This window comes from Cyphomyrmex costatus, unplaced genomic scaffold (assembly GCF_001594065.2).
Source record: "Cyphomyrmex costatus isolate MS0001 unplaced genomic scaffold, Ccosl1.0 scaffold49, whole genome shotgun sequence".
NCBI lineage: Eukaryota > Metazoa > Arthropoda > Insecta > Hymenoptera > Formicidae > Cyphomyrmex > Cyphomyrmex costatus.
The window spans coordinates 38,525-57,049 of NW_017279182.1; the positions used below are offsets into that span (position 1 = coordinate 38,525).

General features: G+C 35.4%; 2 protein-coding genes across 4 annotated transcripts; one reads left to right on the forward strand and one right to left on the reverse strand.

Annotated features, from left to right (window-relative positions):
• Positions 1-6,732: 6,732 nt before the first annotated feature.
• On the forward strand, positions 6,733-11,244 carry atms (RNA polymerase II-associated factor 1-like protein antimeros). 3 transcript variants are annotated; one of them, XM_018545237.1, is made up of 9 exons: positions 6,733-6,968; positions 7,161-7,278; positions 7,355-7,447; positions 7,519-7,843; positions 9,522-9,665; positions 9,751-9,854; positions 10,008-10,224; positions 10,297-10,534; positions 10,639-11,244. In XM_018545237.1, exons 2-9 carry the CDS (start codon positions 7,205-7,207, stop codon positions 11,073-11,075), a joined length of 1,632 nt encoding a protein of 543 aa, XP_018400739.1. In that variant the 5' UTR covers positions 6,733-6,968; positions 7,161-7,204; the 3' UTR covers positions 11,076-11,244. The 3 variants fall into 3 exon arrangements, with proteins under 3 accessions (XP_018400739.1, XP_018400740.1, XP_018400738.1); XM_018545236.1 differs by having other exon boundaries at positions 6,945-6,968; positions 7,046-7,278; XM_018545238.1 differs by having other exon boundaries at positions 6,733-7,278; positions 10,642-11,244.
• A 578-nt stretch (positions 11,245-11,822) lies between these two features.
• LOC108778137 (protein-L-isoaspartate(D-aspartate) O-methyltransferase) lies at positions 11,823-18,190 on the reverse strand. Its single transcript, XM_018545235.1, has 7 exons — positions 17,801-18,190; positions 17,511-17,632; positions 17,233-17,372; positions 15,648-15,873; positions 15,214-15,299; positions 14,620-14,812; positions 11,823-12,747 (listed from the first exon to the last, which is right to left on the reverse strand). The coding sequence occupies exons 2-6, from the start codon at positions 17,563-17,565 to the stop codon at positions 14,630-14,632; spliced, it is 690 nt and encodes a 229-aa protein (XP_018400737.1). The 5' UTR covers positions 17,566-17,632; positions 17,801-18,190; the 3' UTR covers positions 11,823-12,747; positions 14,620-14,629.
• Positions 18,191-18,525: the final 335 nt, after the last annotated feature.

Below are 18,525 nucleotides of genomic sequence, written 5' to 3' on the forward strand. Positions count from 1 at the left end.
GGTACCGAAATATTACAGAGTTGCAAGTAAACATTGCTACGTGGAATATATATTATTTACTTACCTATTCAATGAAGATCACTGATGACGAAAATATGAAATGAAACTGTAATATGAAACGAAAACTGTAGAAAGCGTAGGGCATAGAAACGCAACAAATCCTGACGTCACTTTTTACTGGCTAGAATGGAAACACTTCTCTAGTCAGTAAGATGACGTCACCCTAGTAATATTATTTTACTGACTGGCAAAGGGACTATGGGAAGACAGCCTCAGTGTACGTCACATTAAGCGGCAAATTCAAAATGCATTTGCTTAGTACTTCTACATACAGTATTGAATTACGGTATTTTCTAATAAGATTGACTTTAAAAACGTGATTTCTCGCCGCTAAATTCAAATAATTTATGGGAAGACAGCCTATATAAAATGCGTGCATATGCGCTTTGCGGAACGCACTGAACGCAGCCAATATATACAGTAGCCATGAAGTAAAACGAGAAACACAGACTTTTGCATAACGCATAAAGCATGTGCATAAGGAATTTCATTGGCCCATTTTCTTATGCATGAGTCAATGGACCAATCAAATTCTTTATGTATATGGTTTATGCCAAAGACATAAGCCGGTATTCATAGTCGGTTCTTATTTCAAGAATGTCTTAAGTAATGTCTTAAGATGCTAAAGCGGCCCTCTGATTGGTTCGTAACTCCTCAAGACTGAACTTAAGATGGTCTTGAATATAAGAACTGACTATAAATACCGGCCATAGAGAATGGACTGCGCGATCCCGTATCTATGTAGTATCAAAATGTGTCGACGAAAATGAGAGAGAGGGTCCGTGGAAGACGGCCATCTCTATCTTTTTCCATTCCATGGTGTAATGGAAGAGAGAATGAGAGGGAGATGGCCGTCTTTCACGGTCCCTCTCTCTCATTTTTGTTGACCATTTTGACACACGGATCGCGCAGTCCATTCTCTATGTCTTTGGGTTTAAGCGTTATGCAAAAATCTGTGCTCCCCGCTTAAGGCCTATCGCACATGAAATGCATAATTGTGCATAAGCATAACATAAGGCCGCTGGACCAATGAGCATCCAGCATAAAGACCCCATATTGATTAACATAAAATGCTTATTGGTCCAGCAGCCTTATGTTATGCATAACTGTGCATAAGCATAACATAAGGCCGTTGGACCAATGAGCATCCAGCATAAAGACGCCATATTGATTAACATAAGATGCTCATTGGTCCAGTGGCATTATGTTATGCTTATGCACAGTTATGCAATTCATGTGCGATAGGCCTAAAGCGGGGAGCACAGACTTTTGCATAACGCATAAAGCATGTGCATAAGGAATTTCATTGGTCCATTTTCTCATGCATAAGAGAAAATGGACCAATGAAATTCCTTATGCACATGTTTTATGCGTTATGCAAAAGTATATGTTGGGGCTCTAAGGGTGCAAAACCATACAACGGAATAGCGTAACGCGGAACGAGAGCAGAACCAATCACGAGTTTCTTTAGAAACACGGAATGCTCGTTATTGGTTCTGCTCTCGTTCCGCGTTATGCTATTCCGCTGCATGGGTTTGCACCCTAAGGCTGGAGTCACATTGAGCGGTAATTACAGCGGAACGGAACAGCGAGACCAATCACAATCGCAGATAGTAAAGCAGCGGAATGATTGTAGAGTTCTGATTGGTTTCACTATTCCGTTCCGCTGTAATTACCGCTCAATGTGACTCCAGCCTAAGGAGACTTAAAGGGGACAACGCACCGAGTAGCGCGAAAAAAAGCCATTTTTCTGGATTTTTTGAAAGGAAACCTATAAGCAGTAATCAAACCGATTCTTTTTATAAATGATAATACACATTTTTAAGAATATGTCAATTTTTTTTATTGAAAAATATCCAATATTCGCCGAGTAATCCTGTGGTCCGTGAAGTGCCGCAAATAAAAGGCCCTCCGCGGTACACACTCCTGCTTCATCTGTAATCATCAAAATAAAAAAAACCAAAAAGATTATTAAACTGGACAGTATAATCTAGTCTTTGTCATAGGCGATTTTAAAAATATCGATTTTTGACAAAATGGCGGACATTTGAATTTACATAGCGATTTTTAGAGGAAAATACGACCTTATTTCGCCGATTAAAAAAAAACTAAGCCATTAAAAAAAAACCTTATGACAAAGACTAGGTAATTATGTATAGAATAAGCACAAAAAAAGATAATTGCAATCGGTTCATTAGTTTTCCAGATATCTTGCGTACCGACTTCAAAAACATGATTTCGAGAAAAACGCGTTTGAAAGTTGAGCAATGAATAAATCGCAAAATTCTTCAACTTACATATGCTGGATTCACATTGCATCCGATTTTCGTCGTACGACGACTTTGCAACCAATCAGAAAAATCATATCATCGATACGAAGCAAAATTTTGTTTCCTGATTAGTTGCAGAGTCGTCGTACGACGAAAATCGGATGCAGTGTGAATCCAGCAATAGAATCATCCATGCCAGGTCCATCCATCTGAACGCATCCGCAAGTCCGCAACATTTTTCGTCGCATCACGAATTGGCTCATGTGAACATATTCGCGACGCTTTTCTGTAGCACCAGAAAATAGCTCCGTATGAACAGGTCAACGTTTGCAATTGTGGCGCTACAAAATCGCTCGTCTGACTGAGCCCTAACTCCGTTATTTTTTCGAATTTTTGCATACGGCTTTCACCAGACATTCTTAAGAGGTTAAGCTTGAAGAAAAGCAAAAACACGAAAATTCATAATTTTCGAAATTTCTCGGTGCGTTTTCCCCCTTAACTAGATAGGATATGGAGAAAAAACTTGGTCACGAAAAATGTTCCGTGCACTGCCATGTCCGCCGAACGGAATAACTTGCAACATTTCATCGCCATATTGAATATTTATATGTGTGCAGTATACTTGCGACTGTGTACATACACGTATGTGTACACATATACATAATATATATCGAATCAGGATGACAGATATCTTAACCTGTAAAGTCTCGAACTACTGTAATGCTTAATAACTCGGTTCACAAGGCCGATCCCCGCATTTTTCTTATAGATTCTTTCGTTCTGAGTGAAAACACGACGAATGAATATAATTTTATACGTTTAAGACACGTATTTATCTTCTAAAAGGTAGAGTATAGCTTGCTCTCTTAAAATCTTAATAAAATTATAATCATTCGTCGCGATTTCACTCAGAACGAAAGAATCTACAAGAAAAATGCGGGGATCGGCCTTGTAAACCAAGTTATTAAGCGTTAAAGTTCGAGACTTTACAGGTTAAGATATCTGTCATCCCGATTCGATATATATATTGGCCCGTATTCAGAACGCGCTAACAACGATGTTAGCGCGCTAACATGCTACATACAGTTTACGTCACGTATACTATAGAATTTCAGAGATAAAAGCGCGCTTTTTTATTATGCAAAAGTGTGTGTTGGGGCTCTTACTCTTACTTCATGCACTACATGTAGTCGGTATGACAGATTTCCTAACCTCCATAATCGTCAACTTTAACGCTAAATATTTCGGTTCGTAGGGCAGAGCGATACTTTTTTCTGCCAGATTCTTTCGTTTCATGCAAAAACGCGTTGAATAAGCCTCATTTGATCGATTTTGAGGTGAGGCAGTGATTTTCTGTATTTTTTACCACATATAGGGCGTATTTTTCGATATGCGTAGGTTACGAAAACCAATTATAAGATCGTTTAGAATTTCTATTAGAATGTATGTACATACAACGGAAACTCTAATCAGCGATTGGTTGTATTAGTTACACATTTTACGCAATTCCGTAAAATACGCCCTATGTGAATCCTAATCAAAGAATGGGCGAGTTCAAGACGGCAAAGCGGCTAGGTATGCTTGCCGAGCGATTGAATATAATTGGGTATTACTTATAGATCCAACCAATCATACTCGATCGCTCGGCAAGCGTACCTAGCCGCTTTGTCGTCTTGAACTCGCCCAATAGCATAACGTAACATACGATTCTGAAAATTTACTAGATTACACAGGTTAAGGCCATCACACGTACAAAAATTTTAGTAGCAATCGTAATGTCTTAAGCAAATCGACCAATCACAATCAAGATTTACGGTTCACATTTTAATATGCTAAACTGTGATTGGTCGATTTGCTTAAGACCTTACGATTCTACTAAAATTTTTGTACGTATGATGGGCCTTCTACAATAAGCCGTAAATCACAAATCATAAGTCATAAGCTAGAAATGGACCAATCACAGTCTTCAATTTTTAGTTTCTTACTTCCGATTTATGACTTATGGCTTATTGTAGAAGGCCCATGATGCGTGGTCTACAATGGCAGTAGCAGTAGTGGATGAGACTGTAGAAGTAAGAAATTGACCAATCACAGACGAATGTGAGAAGAATAATCGACCGTGATTGGTCAATTTCTTACTTTTACAGTCTCATTCACTACTACTGCTGCCATTGGGCGAGTTCAAGACGGCAAAGCGGCTAGGTACGCTTGCCGAGCGATTCAACATAATTGGTTATTACTTATAGATCCAACCAATCATATTCGATCGCTCGGCAAGCGTACAGCCGCTTTGTCGTCTTGAACTCGCCCATTGTCTGTGCTCCCCGCTTAAGGACGTTCACCGGCTACAATCGTAGCCAAAAGTTTACTGCTCGCTCGCTTCTCGGTGCAGCTGCCATTGGGCGAGTTCAAGACGGCAAAGCGGCTAGGTACGCTTGCCGAGCGATTCAACATAATTGGTTATTACTTATAGATCCAACCAATCATATTCGATCGCTCGGCAAGCGTACTTAGCCGCTTTGTCGTCTTGAACTATTAAGGACGTTCACCGGCTACAATCGTAGCCAAAAGTTTACTGCTCGCTCGCTTCTCGGTGCATAGCGCATGTCTCTCCCCACTCCGCTTCCCATGCCAATACTTTTTCTGCTGAGTGTACTCAAGCACAAGCAAACGGGGTTCGATGCCTTGTATGTATACACGCACACTAGCCTGTTGAGGAAAGCGGAGACCCGTCTCATAGCAACGGCTCTCCTTCCATGCGGCGACTTACTTCAAGTGCTGTTGGATACACCACTTCGAACTTCGATAATTCAAAAACGGCACCGCTACGGATCCCCATTTTTTTTTTTATGTTATTTCTAGCATCATCCTGCATCATATCCTAATTTTTTAGAACAATCGTATAGATATCACAGTCGCTATGAATTGAAATGTCACTTGAGCGCACGCTTGGGCTATACCTTACATGTTAAAAGCTGCAACTTTGAAAATTAATAACTCGAATTCGGTACCGCTAAATTTTCTGAATTTTGGAGGATATATCGATAATGATATTAATATCATGTAGTTAAAATTTGAAGCATTTTGTATAGAAATCGATTAGCCGGTGAACGTCCTTAACTCGGAACGCACCCCTTATTGGTCGCATGAGCGTTGCGTGAGCGTTTTGGTTGATGGTTCCACCTTGGAGTTCAGGGGGTCAATCACGTAACTTTTTCTCTAGGGCGGAAACGTGAAAACTTTTATGAATGATGTATGAACATATACATACACACATCATGCAAAAAATTTTCACTTTTCACGTTTCCGTCCTAGGGGAAAAGGTATGTGATTGACCCCCTGGGTATCGATCATGAAACTTTTTCCCTAGCGTGAATTGTGAAAAGTGAAAAATTTTAAGTGAACTTGTGAAAAATGAAAATGTCACATAAAATGTAAAATTCAATCGAAAAATTTCGGCAGCCCCATCGAACTGAAAGAAAGCGCTTATCGATGGGATTTTTTTGTCTGACTGGCTTGTCGACAACTTGGCTAACACTGAAAGTTTTAGAAATTTATGCATATCTGTGTAAAATGTCGAAGCAAGAAGGAATCGAAACTTTTATCGTTTTATAACGTAACGTTTATTTTAGAAGATTGATGTCATTATATGTTAATAATTATATAATTATATAAAAGTTAACATAATTACAAAAATTGTACAATTGAAAATGACATACATTGTTATTAACTAACTGTTAGGTTAAGTTAAAATAAATTAATTAATCTATTAGTTTATGTTGCTTTATATATAAATAAAATAGAAAAAATTATTTCTATGAAGTTGATATAAAAATTGCATATTTATTTGTACACAAAATTTCATATTTGTATAACACTAAAAACGTATTTTATTTCATAAATAAAGCTTTTATTAAGATACTGGGTGCGTTCATAGCGGATTCAAACTAGAGTACCTATAGGTACTCTAATTCAAACTAGACACGTATATTACTATTGTCTTAACTGTATAATACGCATGCGTAACGTTTTTCACTTATGGTGAAAAATTTACATGAAAAGATATCATTTAAAGTCTGTGCTCCCCGCTTTACTCATGAAAAGAGGACATATAACCATTCACTGAAAACTCACGTGAAAAGTTTCACATTGCAAAAATTTACGATAGAGAAATATATTTATGTTATAGATAACTAAATCCATGATAACTAAATCATGACTAAATCAACGTTAAGCAATATATCTTTTCAAATTAAACCACGCATTAATTAGTACATTACGAATCGTATACCATGCAGAATGTAATAAATCTTTTTCATTTTTCACGTTAAACACTTTCACGTGAAATTCGTAATGTGAAAAGTGAAAAAGGAAAAAGTTTCATGATCGATACCCTGGACAGTTCTGATGAACCATTTGACGGTGACGGACACGTTTTGGATTGCGTGCTCGTTATTTGTATATTTTTGAAAGTGTTACCGACTTTGATTGTGCATTGACTCTGATGTGTGTCCGCGGTTGGGCTCGACTTGTTCGTTCTGACCAGTTCTGACGCGCGTTATTGCGATGTGACGACGTCGTAGACGTAGACGCCCAGTGTCCGTTCGGGCTACATTTTCGTGGGCATTACATCACTCGGTTTGTTTTCATTTTTATACGATATTCATTAAAGACGTGATCTGGCCGTAACGATCTCCTTTATTATTTATTTGGAGACGGGAGCCATTAATTAAAGAAGAGGAAGGGGCCATTTTACTAAGACTAAGATTAATTCCCTATTCCTTCTATTGTGGCTGCATCCTTATTCTCTGTTCCTTTTATTCTGCACAGTCCCTTACAATTCCTAGATTTTTGTTTATGACGCTATAAAAAAAATGGCACCTACCATCCAAACCAACAGTAATCAAGCTGATCGGGATAAACGCGTGGTCAGACCAGCGGAGAAGCGGTAAACAAGCCTCGCCTCCCAGTGAATAATCATGAGTACAATTATAGTGTTGTTATAACGACTCGTGTTTTTTCAGATCTGAGCTCATATGCAGAGTGAAATATTGCAACACGCTGCCAGATATCCCATTTGATCCAAAATTTATAGCTTATCCCTTTGAACCAACCAGGTAAGTATGTGATTCGTCAAACTATCGTTACATCCTTTTGTCTTGTAATAATTATCATATTTGTAATACAGGTTTATTCAATATAATCCAACCTCATTAGAGCGTAATTACAAGTATGAAGTATTAACAGAACATGATTTAGGTGTAGAAATTGATTTAATAAATAAGGATACGTATGCGGGAGATCCAAACATTCAATTAGATCCAGCTGATGAAAAGCTGTTGGAGGAAGATGTTCTCACACCTCAAGATTCTAAACGTTCTCGGCATCATGCCAGGAGTGTATCATGGTTGAGACGCACGGAATATATCTCTACGGAAAGCACGAGATTCCAGCCGCAAACAGCAGACAAGGTTGAAGCCAAAGTTGGCTACAGTATCAAGAAGAATTTCAAGGTACAATCTGTTATTATCGCAATATTTCTATATTTCTAAATACAATAAAAATATAAATAACGGTGAAAGACAAGCAAATATAAAGTTTTTATAAATATAATAATTTTACTGATCAATATACATTGAATATAGCAAAACTAGTTTCGACTTTACAAAGTCTTTAGTCGCAATTACTTAATATAAAATTTATATAAGTCAATCAAATAAAATTTAACAATATAAAGTGGCGACATAATTTATGATGTTTGATCTAAATATGAGAAATGAACTACAATTAATCTAACATAATAAATGAAGTAACACAAATCTTAAGCTAACTTATACGGAGAATTGTGTTCTATTACATGCTTCTGGTTTTATTGATAATTGTATATTAAGTGGCAAATATTAACCAATGCCTTATGACTTCTAACCAATATCAAACAAAGAACAGAAGAAAACAAAGCATAAACATTCAATAATCTTTATTAATTCTTTTCGATAAATAAATTGAAAAATTCAAGGACTCTTATATAACAATAATCAATAACATTAAAAATTATGACATAAAAACTAGAGAATATAATTAATATAATGTAACACTTATATTTATATATATATATATATATATATATATATATATATATAATACAACTTAAAACTACTTATAATCTAACATTAAACGATGGAACTATATGCTATGTAATTACTAGTTTCGACTCAATTATAGAGTTCTCTTCAGATTTGACATTAGCGTTGATGTTGAATTTAGATTATAAGTAATTTTAAGTTATATTAAGTGTTAAGTTATATTAATTATATTCTCTAGTTTTTATGTCATAACTGGTATAATTAAATATAGATTGTATTTGTTACTTAAAATATTATCATTTAATTTATTGACTCTTACAATGCCATTTTTTCAATGTTTATTTTTCGTATAAAGTCTATTTTCTTTTTAATTTTATTTATATTCCAATCTATGACCAGTGATAACTGAATGTCTTCTGATATCCTGATATATATTTTTATATCCTGATATATATTCTTAATGTATCCTGATATATATTCTTCTTATGTTCATTTACTCTTTCAACTGTCTCTTTGTTTGACCGACATATGATGCATCGCAATCTTTACAATTAATTTTATAGATGACATTATTATTGTAATCATCCGGATCTTTATCTTTATGTCTCTTAATGATGTTTTTCAGTTTGTTAAAGCATTTAAATCCAATCATAAATTCATTTCTGTTAATGGCTGAGTCTACCATTTTGGAAGTCTTTTTTATGTATGGAAAGAATATGATCCTCCTTTCTTTAACATCCTTATGTTGTGATTCCACGTTGTTGAGTTTTGTTGCTATTAAAATGTTTTAATCTATTATCAATTTTTCTAAAAATTAGTTTTATTGGATAACCATTATTTATCAATGTATCTACTACAAATTGTAAGTTTTTTTTTAATGAAATGATGGATGTAACAATAAAACCGCTCTATCTACCAAGCTAAATTATACAAATTGTACCTATTTTATGGCATAACGAATGGTTCAAAAAGAAGGATAAGTATCTTTCTAAATATGATTTCTTGTGGAACCAATCTGATATTATCCTGTTAAAATATTTTAATTGAAATGTCTAAAAAATTAATACAATACATGTTCCTCTTCTATATTTCTATTATTTTTAATCAGGAGGAAACTCTGTATATGGACCGTGAGAGTCAGATAAAAGCTATAGAAAAGACATTCGAAGACAATAAAAAGCCAATTGAAAGACACTACAGTAAACCGAACGTAGTACCTATAGAAATATTGCCAATATATCCAGATTTTAAGGTACTATTGCAACGTCTGTTGGAAATATTAATACATCAATATTGTCATTACATATCGTATAATTACAATTTTTACAATTTTTTAGTTATGGAAATATCCATGTGCGCAAGTCATATTTGATTCTGATCCTGCACCAACTGGTCGATCTGTACCCGCACAAATTGAAGAAATGTCACAAGCCATGATAAGGTAATATCTCTCTCCTCTTTCCTTTCCTCGCTCAGTAATTTTATGCAATACAAGAGAAAAGCAAGGCATATGTAATGAAAAGAATTATTATTTGCCTTAGAATCTAATTAATTTAGATATTATTGTGCAAAATAATGTTAATTTTTCTTGCAGAGGTGTGATGGATGAGAGTGGTGAGCAGTTTGTAGCTTACTTTTTGCCATTGGAAGAAACTTTGGAGAAACGCCGACGAGACTTTACTGCTAGTATCAGTTACGCCGATGAAGAGGAGTATGAATATAAAATGGCGAGAGAATACAATTGGAACGTCAAAAGCAAAGCTTCCAAAGGATACGAGGAGAATTACTTCCTTGTGATAAGACAAGACGGGGTATATGAGCATCACTATTATATGACGTATTATAATTTTGTGATGTTATGTTAATCCACTTGTACACTGCAGGTTTATTACAATGAATTGGAGACGCGTGTACGACTGAGCAAACGACGTCAGAAAGTCGGACAGCAGCCAAACAATACGCGTCTGATAGTGCGTCACCGACCGCTAAACGCCAATGAATTCAGAATGCAAAGATATCGAGAAAAACAATTGGAGCCACCGGGAGAGGAGGATGAGGATGAAGAGGAGGAAGAGGAGGAACAGGAAACTCAACAGGAGAAGACAGATATGGTAGCTAAAGGTTTGTTTGCTCTGTTCACTATTTCCACTATGATAATAGAGAAGGCAAGCTATCACTTTGAAAAATTGTCTAATAATCAGAAAATTTGTTTGCATGTTCTGAAGCAGAGAACGAGGAAGGATCGCGTGCGTCGTCAAGAGCATCCTCGCGAGCGTCCAGTAGAAAGTCGCGATCTCGTTCCAAGTCTGGTTCGAAATCGAGGTCAAGGTCAAGATCAAAATCGAGATCGCGATCACGTTCGCGTTCGCAGTCGAGATCACATTCACCATCAAAATCTAGATCGCCATCTCGATCGCGCTCGCGTTCTCAGTCACGTTCGCCATCTAAATCACGTAGTAAATCACGATCACGATCTCGATCCGGTAGTCCTCAATCGAGAAACACATCAAGATCCAAATCGAGATCGCGCTCAGGAACGCCTGCGAAATCACCATCAGGATCTTGGTCGACCTCGTGGTCCTTGTCGCCATCAAGATCAAAATCTGGTACTGGCAGCGGTTCCGCTAGTGCGACGGGCGAAAGTGGCTCCGATAGTGAATAAATCTAGGCGCGTGATCGAGAATACTAATGTAATTAATTCATTTCCACTTGAATCATTAATTCAACTAATGTTTGTTTATACATCGGTATTTTTAAATGTAACAGTTTTGCCGAATATCAGAATAAAATCATACAGAACAAATAAAAGAAATTTTTTTTAATGTTTGTAATAAGGCTCAATATGTTTTTAAACAATTAATATAGAGAAACAGGGCAATGAGCCCCAATAAATTAAGTTAAAAATCTTTTTAAATTAATATATTGTGAGGAATATCATGTAATTATGGCGTTTTGTCCCAGCTTCCACTACTGGACTCATCAGTAAGGCATTGTAGTGGAAGCTTACCTTATACGAAATTCTTTAATATTATGATAAGTAATAGTTAAGTATTGTAAAGGTATACGTGTAAAAGGTGTTCAGCGCGTGGTATGCTCAAAGAAATAAATTCATATTAGCTGTATATACATTTTTTAAATGCTAACTGAAGTAGATAAAAAAAATTCGCGGATATAAAAAAAACTCATCATTGCGTTTCCAAACAGATGTAGTAATTTCACGATATTTAATTTTGCAATATACTTTGGTTGGAATACAAAATATGAAAGAAAAGTTGTCTCAAGAATTCTAAAGTAATAACATTTTCCAGTGCAATATTGACAATAAATCTGCTTTAATTTTTATTTTACTCTTTTCGTATCAATATGTGTTCATTTCGATTTGAAAGTAAACGAACTATGAAGCGATAAAATAAGACGGATTTGATAGAATTATCTGTATTATTTGATTAATATCCAAGTAGATACAAATTTTTTGGTATTACGAGAAAAAAAATCAATCATTTGAAAACATTGGAGAAACGGGAAAAACGTAAATTTTCTCCACTCTCAGGTTTCTCTCTACGTATACGAAGTTTTACAACATAGTTGTCAATCGCATGGTCGGAGGATTTATACATAAATAAATAAATTCAAACATTCCGTTCTTTTTTCCTAACATGACATTCCTTTTACTTGAAGACAGCGTATCGAAGACCAATAATTTCGACTGCGTATGACTGTGATTGCAAGATGTTTTTCGTATATTAATAATGTATCAAATTTCATCAGTTTATTATTGACATTAACGAAAATATAGTGCGTATGTTATACATAAAGGGGTCATTCCTTTCCATCACGATATCTTTAAAACGATTGAGATAGAGGACTTTTGCTGAAACAATAAATTACTTTACAAATAAAGGCGAAATCGAAATTAGAGTTTCATCCTGAAATCAGAGTGACACTTGGGAATGTTCCATTGTCAGTTAAGTGATCCGTGTTTGAAAAATTAAAATCACTAAAGTTTTTTCGGCAAAAGGCCGTGAGATATTTTATCGAAAAAAAAAGAAGGAACTATAACAGCTTTTATCTTTGTTATTAAATATTAACTTCACAAATTAATCATTGTCTTTGATATTGAAGCGAACCCGGATACCATAACGTCGATTCTATGATCAATTTATTTTGCTCTATACATTATCCTCGATCTTGTTTTGTGGAAAGAATTGGATCGGTTTTATCGTCTCCGCGCAGATGCTTTTATGGATGTATCGCTGTGTTACGATGACGAACTACAAGCCGCCTTGCCATTTGAAACTTCTGTCGCAGTAACTTGAACGATGATAATCTGCAAACTAAAAAGGTGAAAATATAGCTATATATTTAATTTTTATAAAGCATAATTGCGTTTTCTACACGATCTTCTACGCATGTTAAAAGAAGTAAATATTATTTAAATCACATGAAATAGCGAAGAAATATACGCATCTAATATCGCGAAATTATAATAAGCAAGGATCACAATAATGTAAGCAACTATTAGTAGATTTATAAAAAGAATTGTTAATATTATTTTATTTTACATATAGAGGAATTCCTTACTACCTTTCGTTAAAAAAATTTTGAGGGTTTTACTATTATAATTAAAAGTTTGATTTCAACGAGTACGAGTTTATATCATTGCTATCAATTCACCGAATATAACAGCAATGCAAATCGCATTATAATATAATTATTAATTATTTACCACAACATTCAAGCTTTCGTGATTACTGGACCTGTTTATAAGCAGACGCGATCATCTATCTATCTAGTTGTGTAGATAGCCGCGTATGTATGTGTAGGACTATGACCAATATAGACAATTATATTGGAAAGCCGACTGATAAGTCGTGTGACTCATCGTTCGGGAGATTTTCTAGGATTTGCATTTAACTGGATTACCTATAAAATCAATACAAGGTAAATCTTTATTTAAGATAAGATATAAACTCTTTGAGTTACGTATTATTTATATTTTTTGATATACTTATTTAGATTTGCTTGTAGATATATATACCGGAGTGTTTGTGGGTTATCGCCATGTTTTTATCTATTGCTAGTGTCAACGTTTCGTAAACTTTTTGTTTATTTCATCAGAACGAGGAGCGCACTAATACTGTATAATATCCAGTATAATATCAGTGCGCTCCTCGCCCAATAAAGTTCACGACTATGATTGATCAATTTTTTACGACTTAAGCCCCTAAGACCGCTACTTCTGTTGAAGAATCCGTATGAAGTTGGCAGTTTAATTTAAAGTGTAGAAAGATTTATCTTTCCTTCAAAGTATGATTGAGAGATATTTGTCCATATAAATGAGTGAATTTTTGAACACAAACGCCAAACTTGACAATACGAGCAATTAGATATATATATATATATATATATATTGTATAAAGATATAAAACTAATATTTTATTTGCTTATTGAATATTTATTTCTCTATAATCAATTTATTCTATTATTTATTCATACTTTAAATTATTCATTCCTTATAATTTTTTTCACATCTTAATGGAAGTTTCCAGTATAAATTAAGATACTTTCGGAAAAATAATATCAGTATTATTACAACAAAATTAGTATTACGTAATAGACTATGATAACGCAATAACATTATATTTATATCAAGTAACATATGAGCTGCTTTCCTTTTAGATGCAACTTCCGGCCGATTTTCAAATCGACTCCGCCTTCCGCTGTCTCCCTCACCTCACCGTTCCGCGCGCAGTCCAAATGCTGCACGATTGCACGCGAAACGGTGAGGTGAGGGACAGCGGAAGGCGAAGCCGATTCGAAAATCGGCCGAAAGTTGCATCGCGTGCTAAGCCCTGTTTTAAATGACACAGTCGATACAAATAACATTCAATCTTTGTTTTTATTGAATGTCAAGAAAAATAAAATGACTTATGTGTCTCTTAAAAGGAAAACGACCATAGTTGCGATTTTAATACATTAATTTAATGGAAAAAATGGACAATGCGAAGGAATTAACCAGGGTATGTACAAAATATATATAATTTATTGATATCCCCAAAGACGACGTGCACTCCATCTACGCATGCGTGAAAAAAATTAGTTTATAGATACAAAAATTTTGATTTTATCGCTAATCGGGTTTGTAAGCGACTGTTTAATCATCTGCTTGGAAATTTTGCGTTTTTTTTTCTGCCGTGACACCTCACCTTAGTGACTCTAATTACGTAATTGAGTGGTAGGATCCGTGAGAGGAACGTAAGAGACTTGCATCAGCTTCTTCTTTGTGATCGCACCGTCTGTGCTCTTGTCCACCTGCAGCAGGTCTTGTAACCTTTGGAAACCTTTTATGGCCACGACTGGGCAGATCAGTCGACCTCCGGGAGCCAGTTGATCAATCAGCTACAATACAAAAATTACATCGTTTACACATGTGTCGTAATCTACGGCTACGTTCCGTAAAATAAAATTTATTGCGAGTACTGGATCTATAATATAGTGTAAGGGGTCAACAATAAAATTTTTAATTTAATGTAAGGACGGGCGCACATATATGCATATAATGCATAACGCATATAATGCATAAGAAAATAAATCAAAGTCCTTAATTTTTTTTCTTTCAATAAGATAAAAAACTTTGATTGCTCAATCGACTGTGATTGGTCAATTTCTTAGGGCTTATGGCTTCTAGGGTTGTGAACCTAGACTATCGTATTTATGAACAAGCAAATAACGGAACGCAGCTCTTACATATGTTCCTTTTTTAATAGACAGTGTATTAGCGTTACACCGTTCATGCTCACCGTCTCCGGTAAAGTTTCGGCCGCTGCTCCAACATGTATAGCGTTGTAAGGGCCGTCAACAGGATGTCCCAATCTGCCGTCTCCCACTAGGCGCATTCATAATGACCTGTCGTTAGTCGGCAGTCTTTATCTTTTACCTTTACAGCAAAGCCACACAGTTGGTGGACAGTGTTCCGTTCGACTCTTCACGGCAACGTACATACCTACTCCACGTGGATAGATTACGGGTATCTTTTATTCAGACTATGCATACATGTAATACTTCTTGAACGTTTTCTCTCATCGTGCGATGAACTTTACACGAAGCTTACATTTATGATAATGAGACGTAAAGGAATGGCGTAACATTGACGAGAGAAGGAGCTTCGACTGTCTGAGTGAGGACTACCAGGGACGATAACAGAGGGAACGTTAACGGAGTACCGACAGCTTACCCACAAATTTGATGCGGTCCTCCTTGAGGAAGTGCGGATTGTCCTCGCGCATGTTCCTAGTGGAGATCTCTATGAGCTCGGGAATATGCTCGATGCCTATTATGCGTCCACCTGAGCCTACCATGAATGCCATGCAGGCGGATAGATAGCCTGAGCCTGAGCCGACATCAAGTGCCTTGGCACCGTCGAAGAGTTGATCGGAGAGGATAGACAATGCATATGCGTGCTGCAAGAAATATGAAATTTATCAAATCATTATCGAATAGAATAAACCTTAAGAAATATATATCTTCGGTGATAATTTTCTTTTTCTGTGTGATGATCAATATCTTTGTTTGAAAAGTCTTCAGTTGTTAAATCAAATATGTGTTTAACATAAATAACAAAAGTAAAATAAAGAGGTTACATTCTAATAACCCCGTTTCAAATTATATTCCTGATAAATAGAAGAAAATAAAATCTCCTATCTCAACATTTTCATTCTTGTTTATAATATTTAAATGTGTGACTAACTTTATGTAAGAAAATAGAAAGAAATTAATGCCAAACAGCATCACAAAAATTCGCTCATAGTTTTGTTTATCATAAAATTACATAAGAATTATATGAATAGTTTATGCCGTTTAAATTATTAATTACATATTTTTGTAAACATTCCAGTAAATGTTAATTAAAAGTAACATAACAACAATGTTATAACTTTACACTTAACAATGAAACTGTTACATATACGTGCTTTATTAAATTTATATTGCTAAATGTGAAATTATAGCATTAATGTTACTGGACTGTTACTTTGTTTAATGTTAAAATGTTTGGTATATGTTTCACAGTTGTAAAATATTTATTTCATGTATTTATATCACACTTTGTATAAACGTCATGGTAAGATGAGTCATATAAACTTATTCATTGTACAAACAAAATGTATTTTACAATATAAATAAAAAGGAGCAAAAAGCTGACAATCTAACAAAATCAAAAAACTTTAATTCAAATAATAATAATATATGTAGCTACGATGTTCAACAAATGTTTCGACTTTGATTGGATCATTCTCTATGTTACAGTAAATACAGATAAATTCATTATACAAAATTCGTTATCCTACAAAAATTACTCCGTTTGTGTTCTTCATACTTTGAGTCAATAAGATGAAAATTTAAAAGTCAGATTGTATAAAATATGGTATTCTTATCATTTATATCTGTAGATAATCCGTTAAAAGATAAAAAATACACGTATAAAACTGGTAACTAGCAAACAATAAGTGCGCAGGATCCATTATTACATTACAGAAGCAAATTTGCAGATACGTAACACCTGATGTCAACAACATCAGATAGCGCAATGTCAAAATGTATTTTACTAAACTTATTATTATATTATTTTGAATGTGAAATTATAATATTGATATTATACTATTTTTAATTGACGTTTATTGGAAATGTTTAATACATTTCACAGTTGTGAAATATATACCTTTTCTATTTGTATCATACTTTATGCAAGCAAATTAGGCATACAAATATCAGTTATGCAAATAACAGCTAGGATATAAAATTATGATAAGATATACATTTACCATATGTGGTGCACTGATAGTCACGTTGTAACCAATTCTTCTAGGACGATCGAGATAAGGATCTGATTCGTGGCAGTATTTGGCTCTGTCAACAGCGAGCATAGCGGCTTCTGCTCTGTCCGTTGCCAATATACCAGCATCTGCGAATAATCTGTCCTTAATTGCTATACAAAGCGAACAATTGTAACTCTAACGAACAGTAGACTCAGGTGCTATTAATTGCGACAATTAAGTTTTTGCTATGCATCAATCCTGTGAAAATGACAGGAGTCATTTACCTTTCAGCTTCGTCACCATTTCTTGGTTCGTAGTACCATTGCAGTGCCATGCCATGCTTTGCCGGCTGTCCCTTACAATCTACCGGGGAAAGCTTCGTAACGCACAGCCGAGAAGAGCAAATCTGTTTTACATCATAAAACAATACACAGATGTATCGTAAATGACAACAGAAACGTCTCACATGACGACGCTTGTTGACGATCGATTTTATTCAAGTTGCTTAACTTCTGGCGACAATCAACGGTCAACGAGAGATGTTTGTAAAAAGTGGCGGATAAGGAAAACGCACCTTGAAAATTTCAGGGCAGCCTCATTTATAGCGAAACGTCCTCACTTGTCTTCATTAAGGGTGCCGTCCCATTAAGCACGGATCGGAATGACGGATCGGGTATCTCACTAGAATTGAGCATTCCGTTCCAGTTCCGTTCCGTGACAGTTTTCTCTACCCGTCCCATTTAGCAAAAACGGAACGGAATGTCGCGTCGATCGTTGATAAATATGCTTGATTCATCGATATTTCGTTATTTTGAGCAGTTGAAGCAATAATATACATATAATTTGTGCAATTATCTTGCTGATAATATTGTTGTGAGTTCTCTAAAATATTGAATTGTAACGGTAAAATATATTTTGTAACTAGATTCCTTTCCGTTTTTGCTGAATGGGACGGGTAGAGAAAACTGTCACGGAACGGAACTGGAACGGAATGCTCAATTCTAGTGAGATACCCGATCCGTCTTTTCGATCCGTGCTTAATGGGACGGCACCCTAATTCATTCCTCCACGCGTGCTTAACATGGCCGCATACAGCTTGATATGGCCGTGAGATAACCACTGACAAGATAGCAGACAAACTGAATATTTTTGATTTATTTATGTGTATATAATTTGAGAACCGTTTGGGGAAAAGCTCTAGCAGGCAGGGGCGGGTTCACACCTTGACGGAAAAGCGGAAAAGCAGTTAACCGATCAGAACTCGCCTTGGTAGTAAAAAGTACAAAACTAACAGAAAGT

Coding starts and splice junctions, on each gene's coding strand:
- atms (XM_018545237.1), top strand. CDS start 7,205: ATGGCACCTACCATCCAAACCAACAGTAATCAAGCTGATCGGGATAAA. Junction 7,279..7,354: donor GTCAGACCAGCGGAGAAGCG/GTAAACAAGCCT, acceptor GTGTTTTTTCAG/ATCTGAGCTCATATGCAGAG. Junction 9,666..9,750: donor CAATATATCCAGATTTTAAG/GTACTATTGCAA, acceptor ACAATTTTTTAG/TTATGGAAATATCCATGTGC.
- LOC108778137 (XM_018545235.1), bottom strand. CDS start 17,565: ATGGCATGGCACTGCAATGGTACTACGAACCAAGAAATGGTGACGAAG. Junction 17,373..17,510: donor AATGGTGACGAAGCTGAAAG/GTAAATGACTCC, acceptor GATTATTCGCAG/ATGCTGGTATATTGGCAACG. Junction 15,874..17,232: donor CTATCAGTGCACCACATATG/GTAAATGTATAT, acceptor TATTTCTTGCAG/CACGCATATGCATTGTCTAT.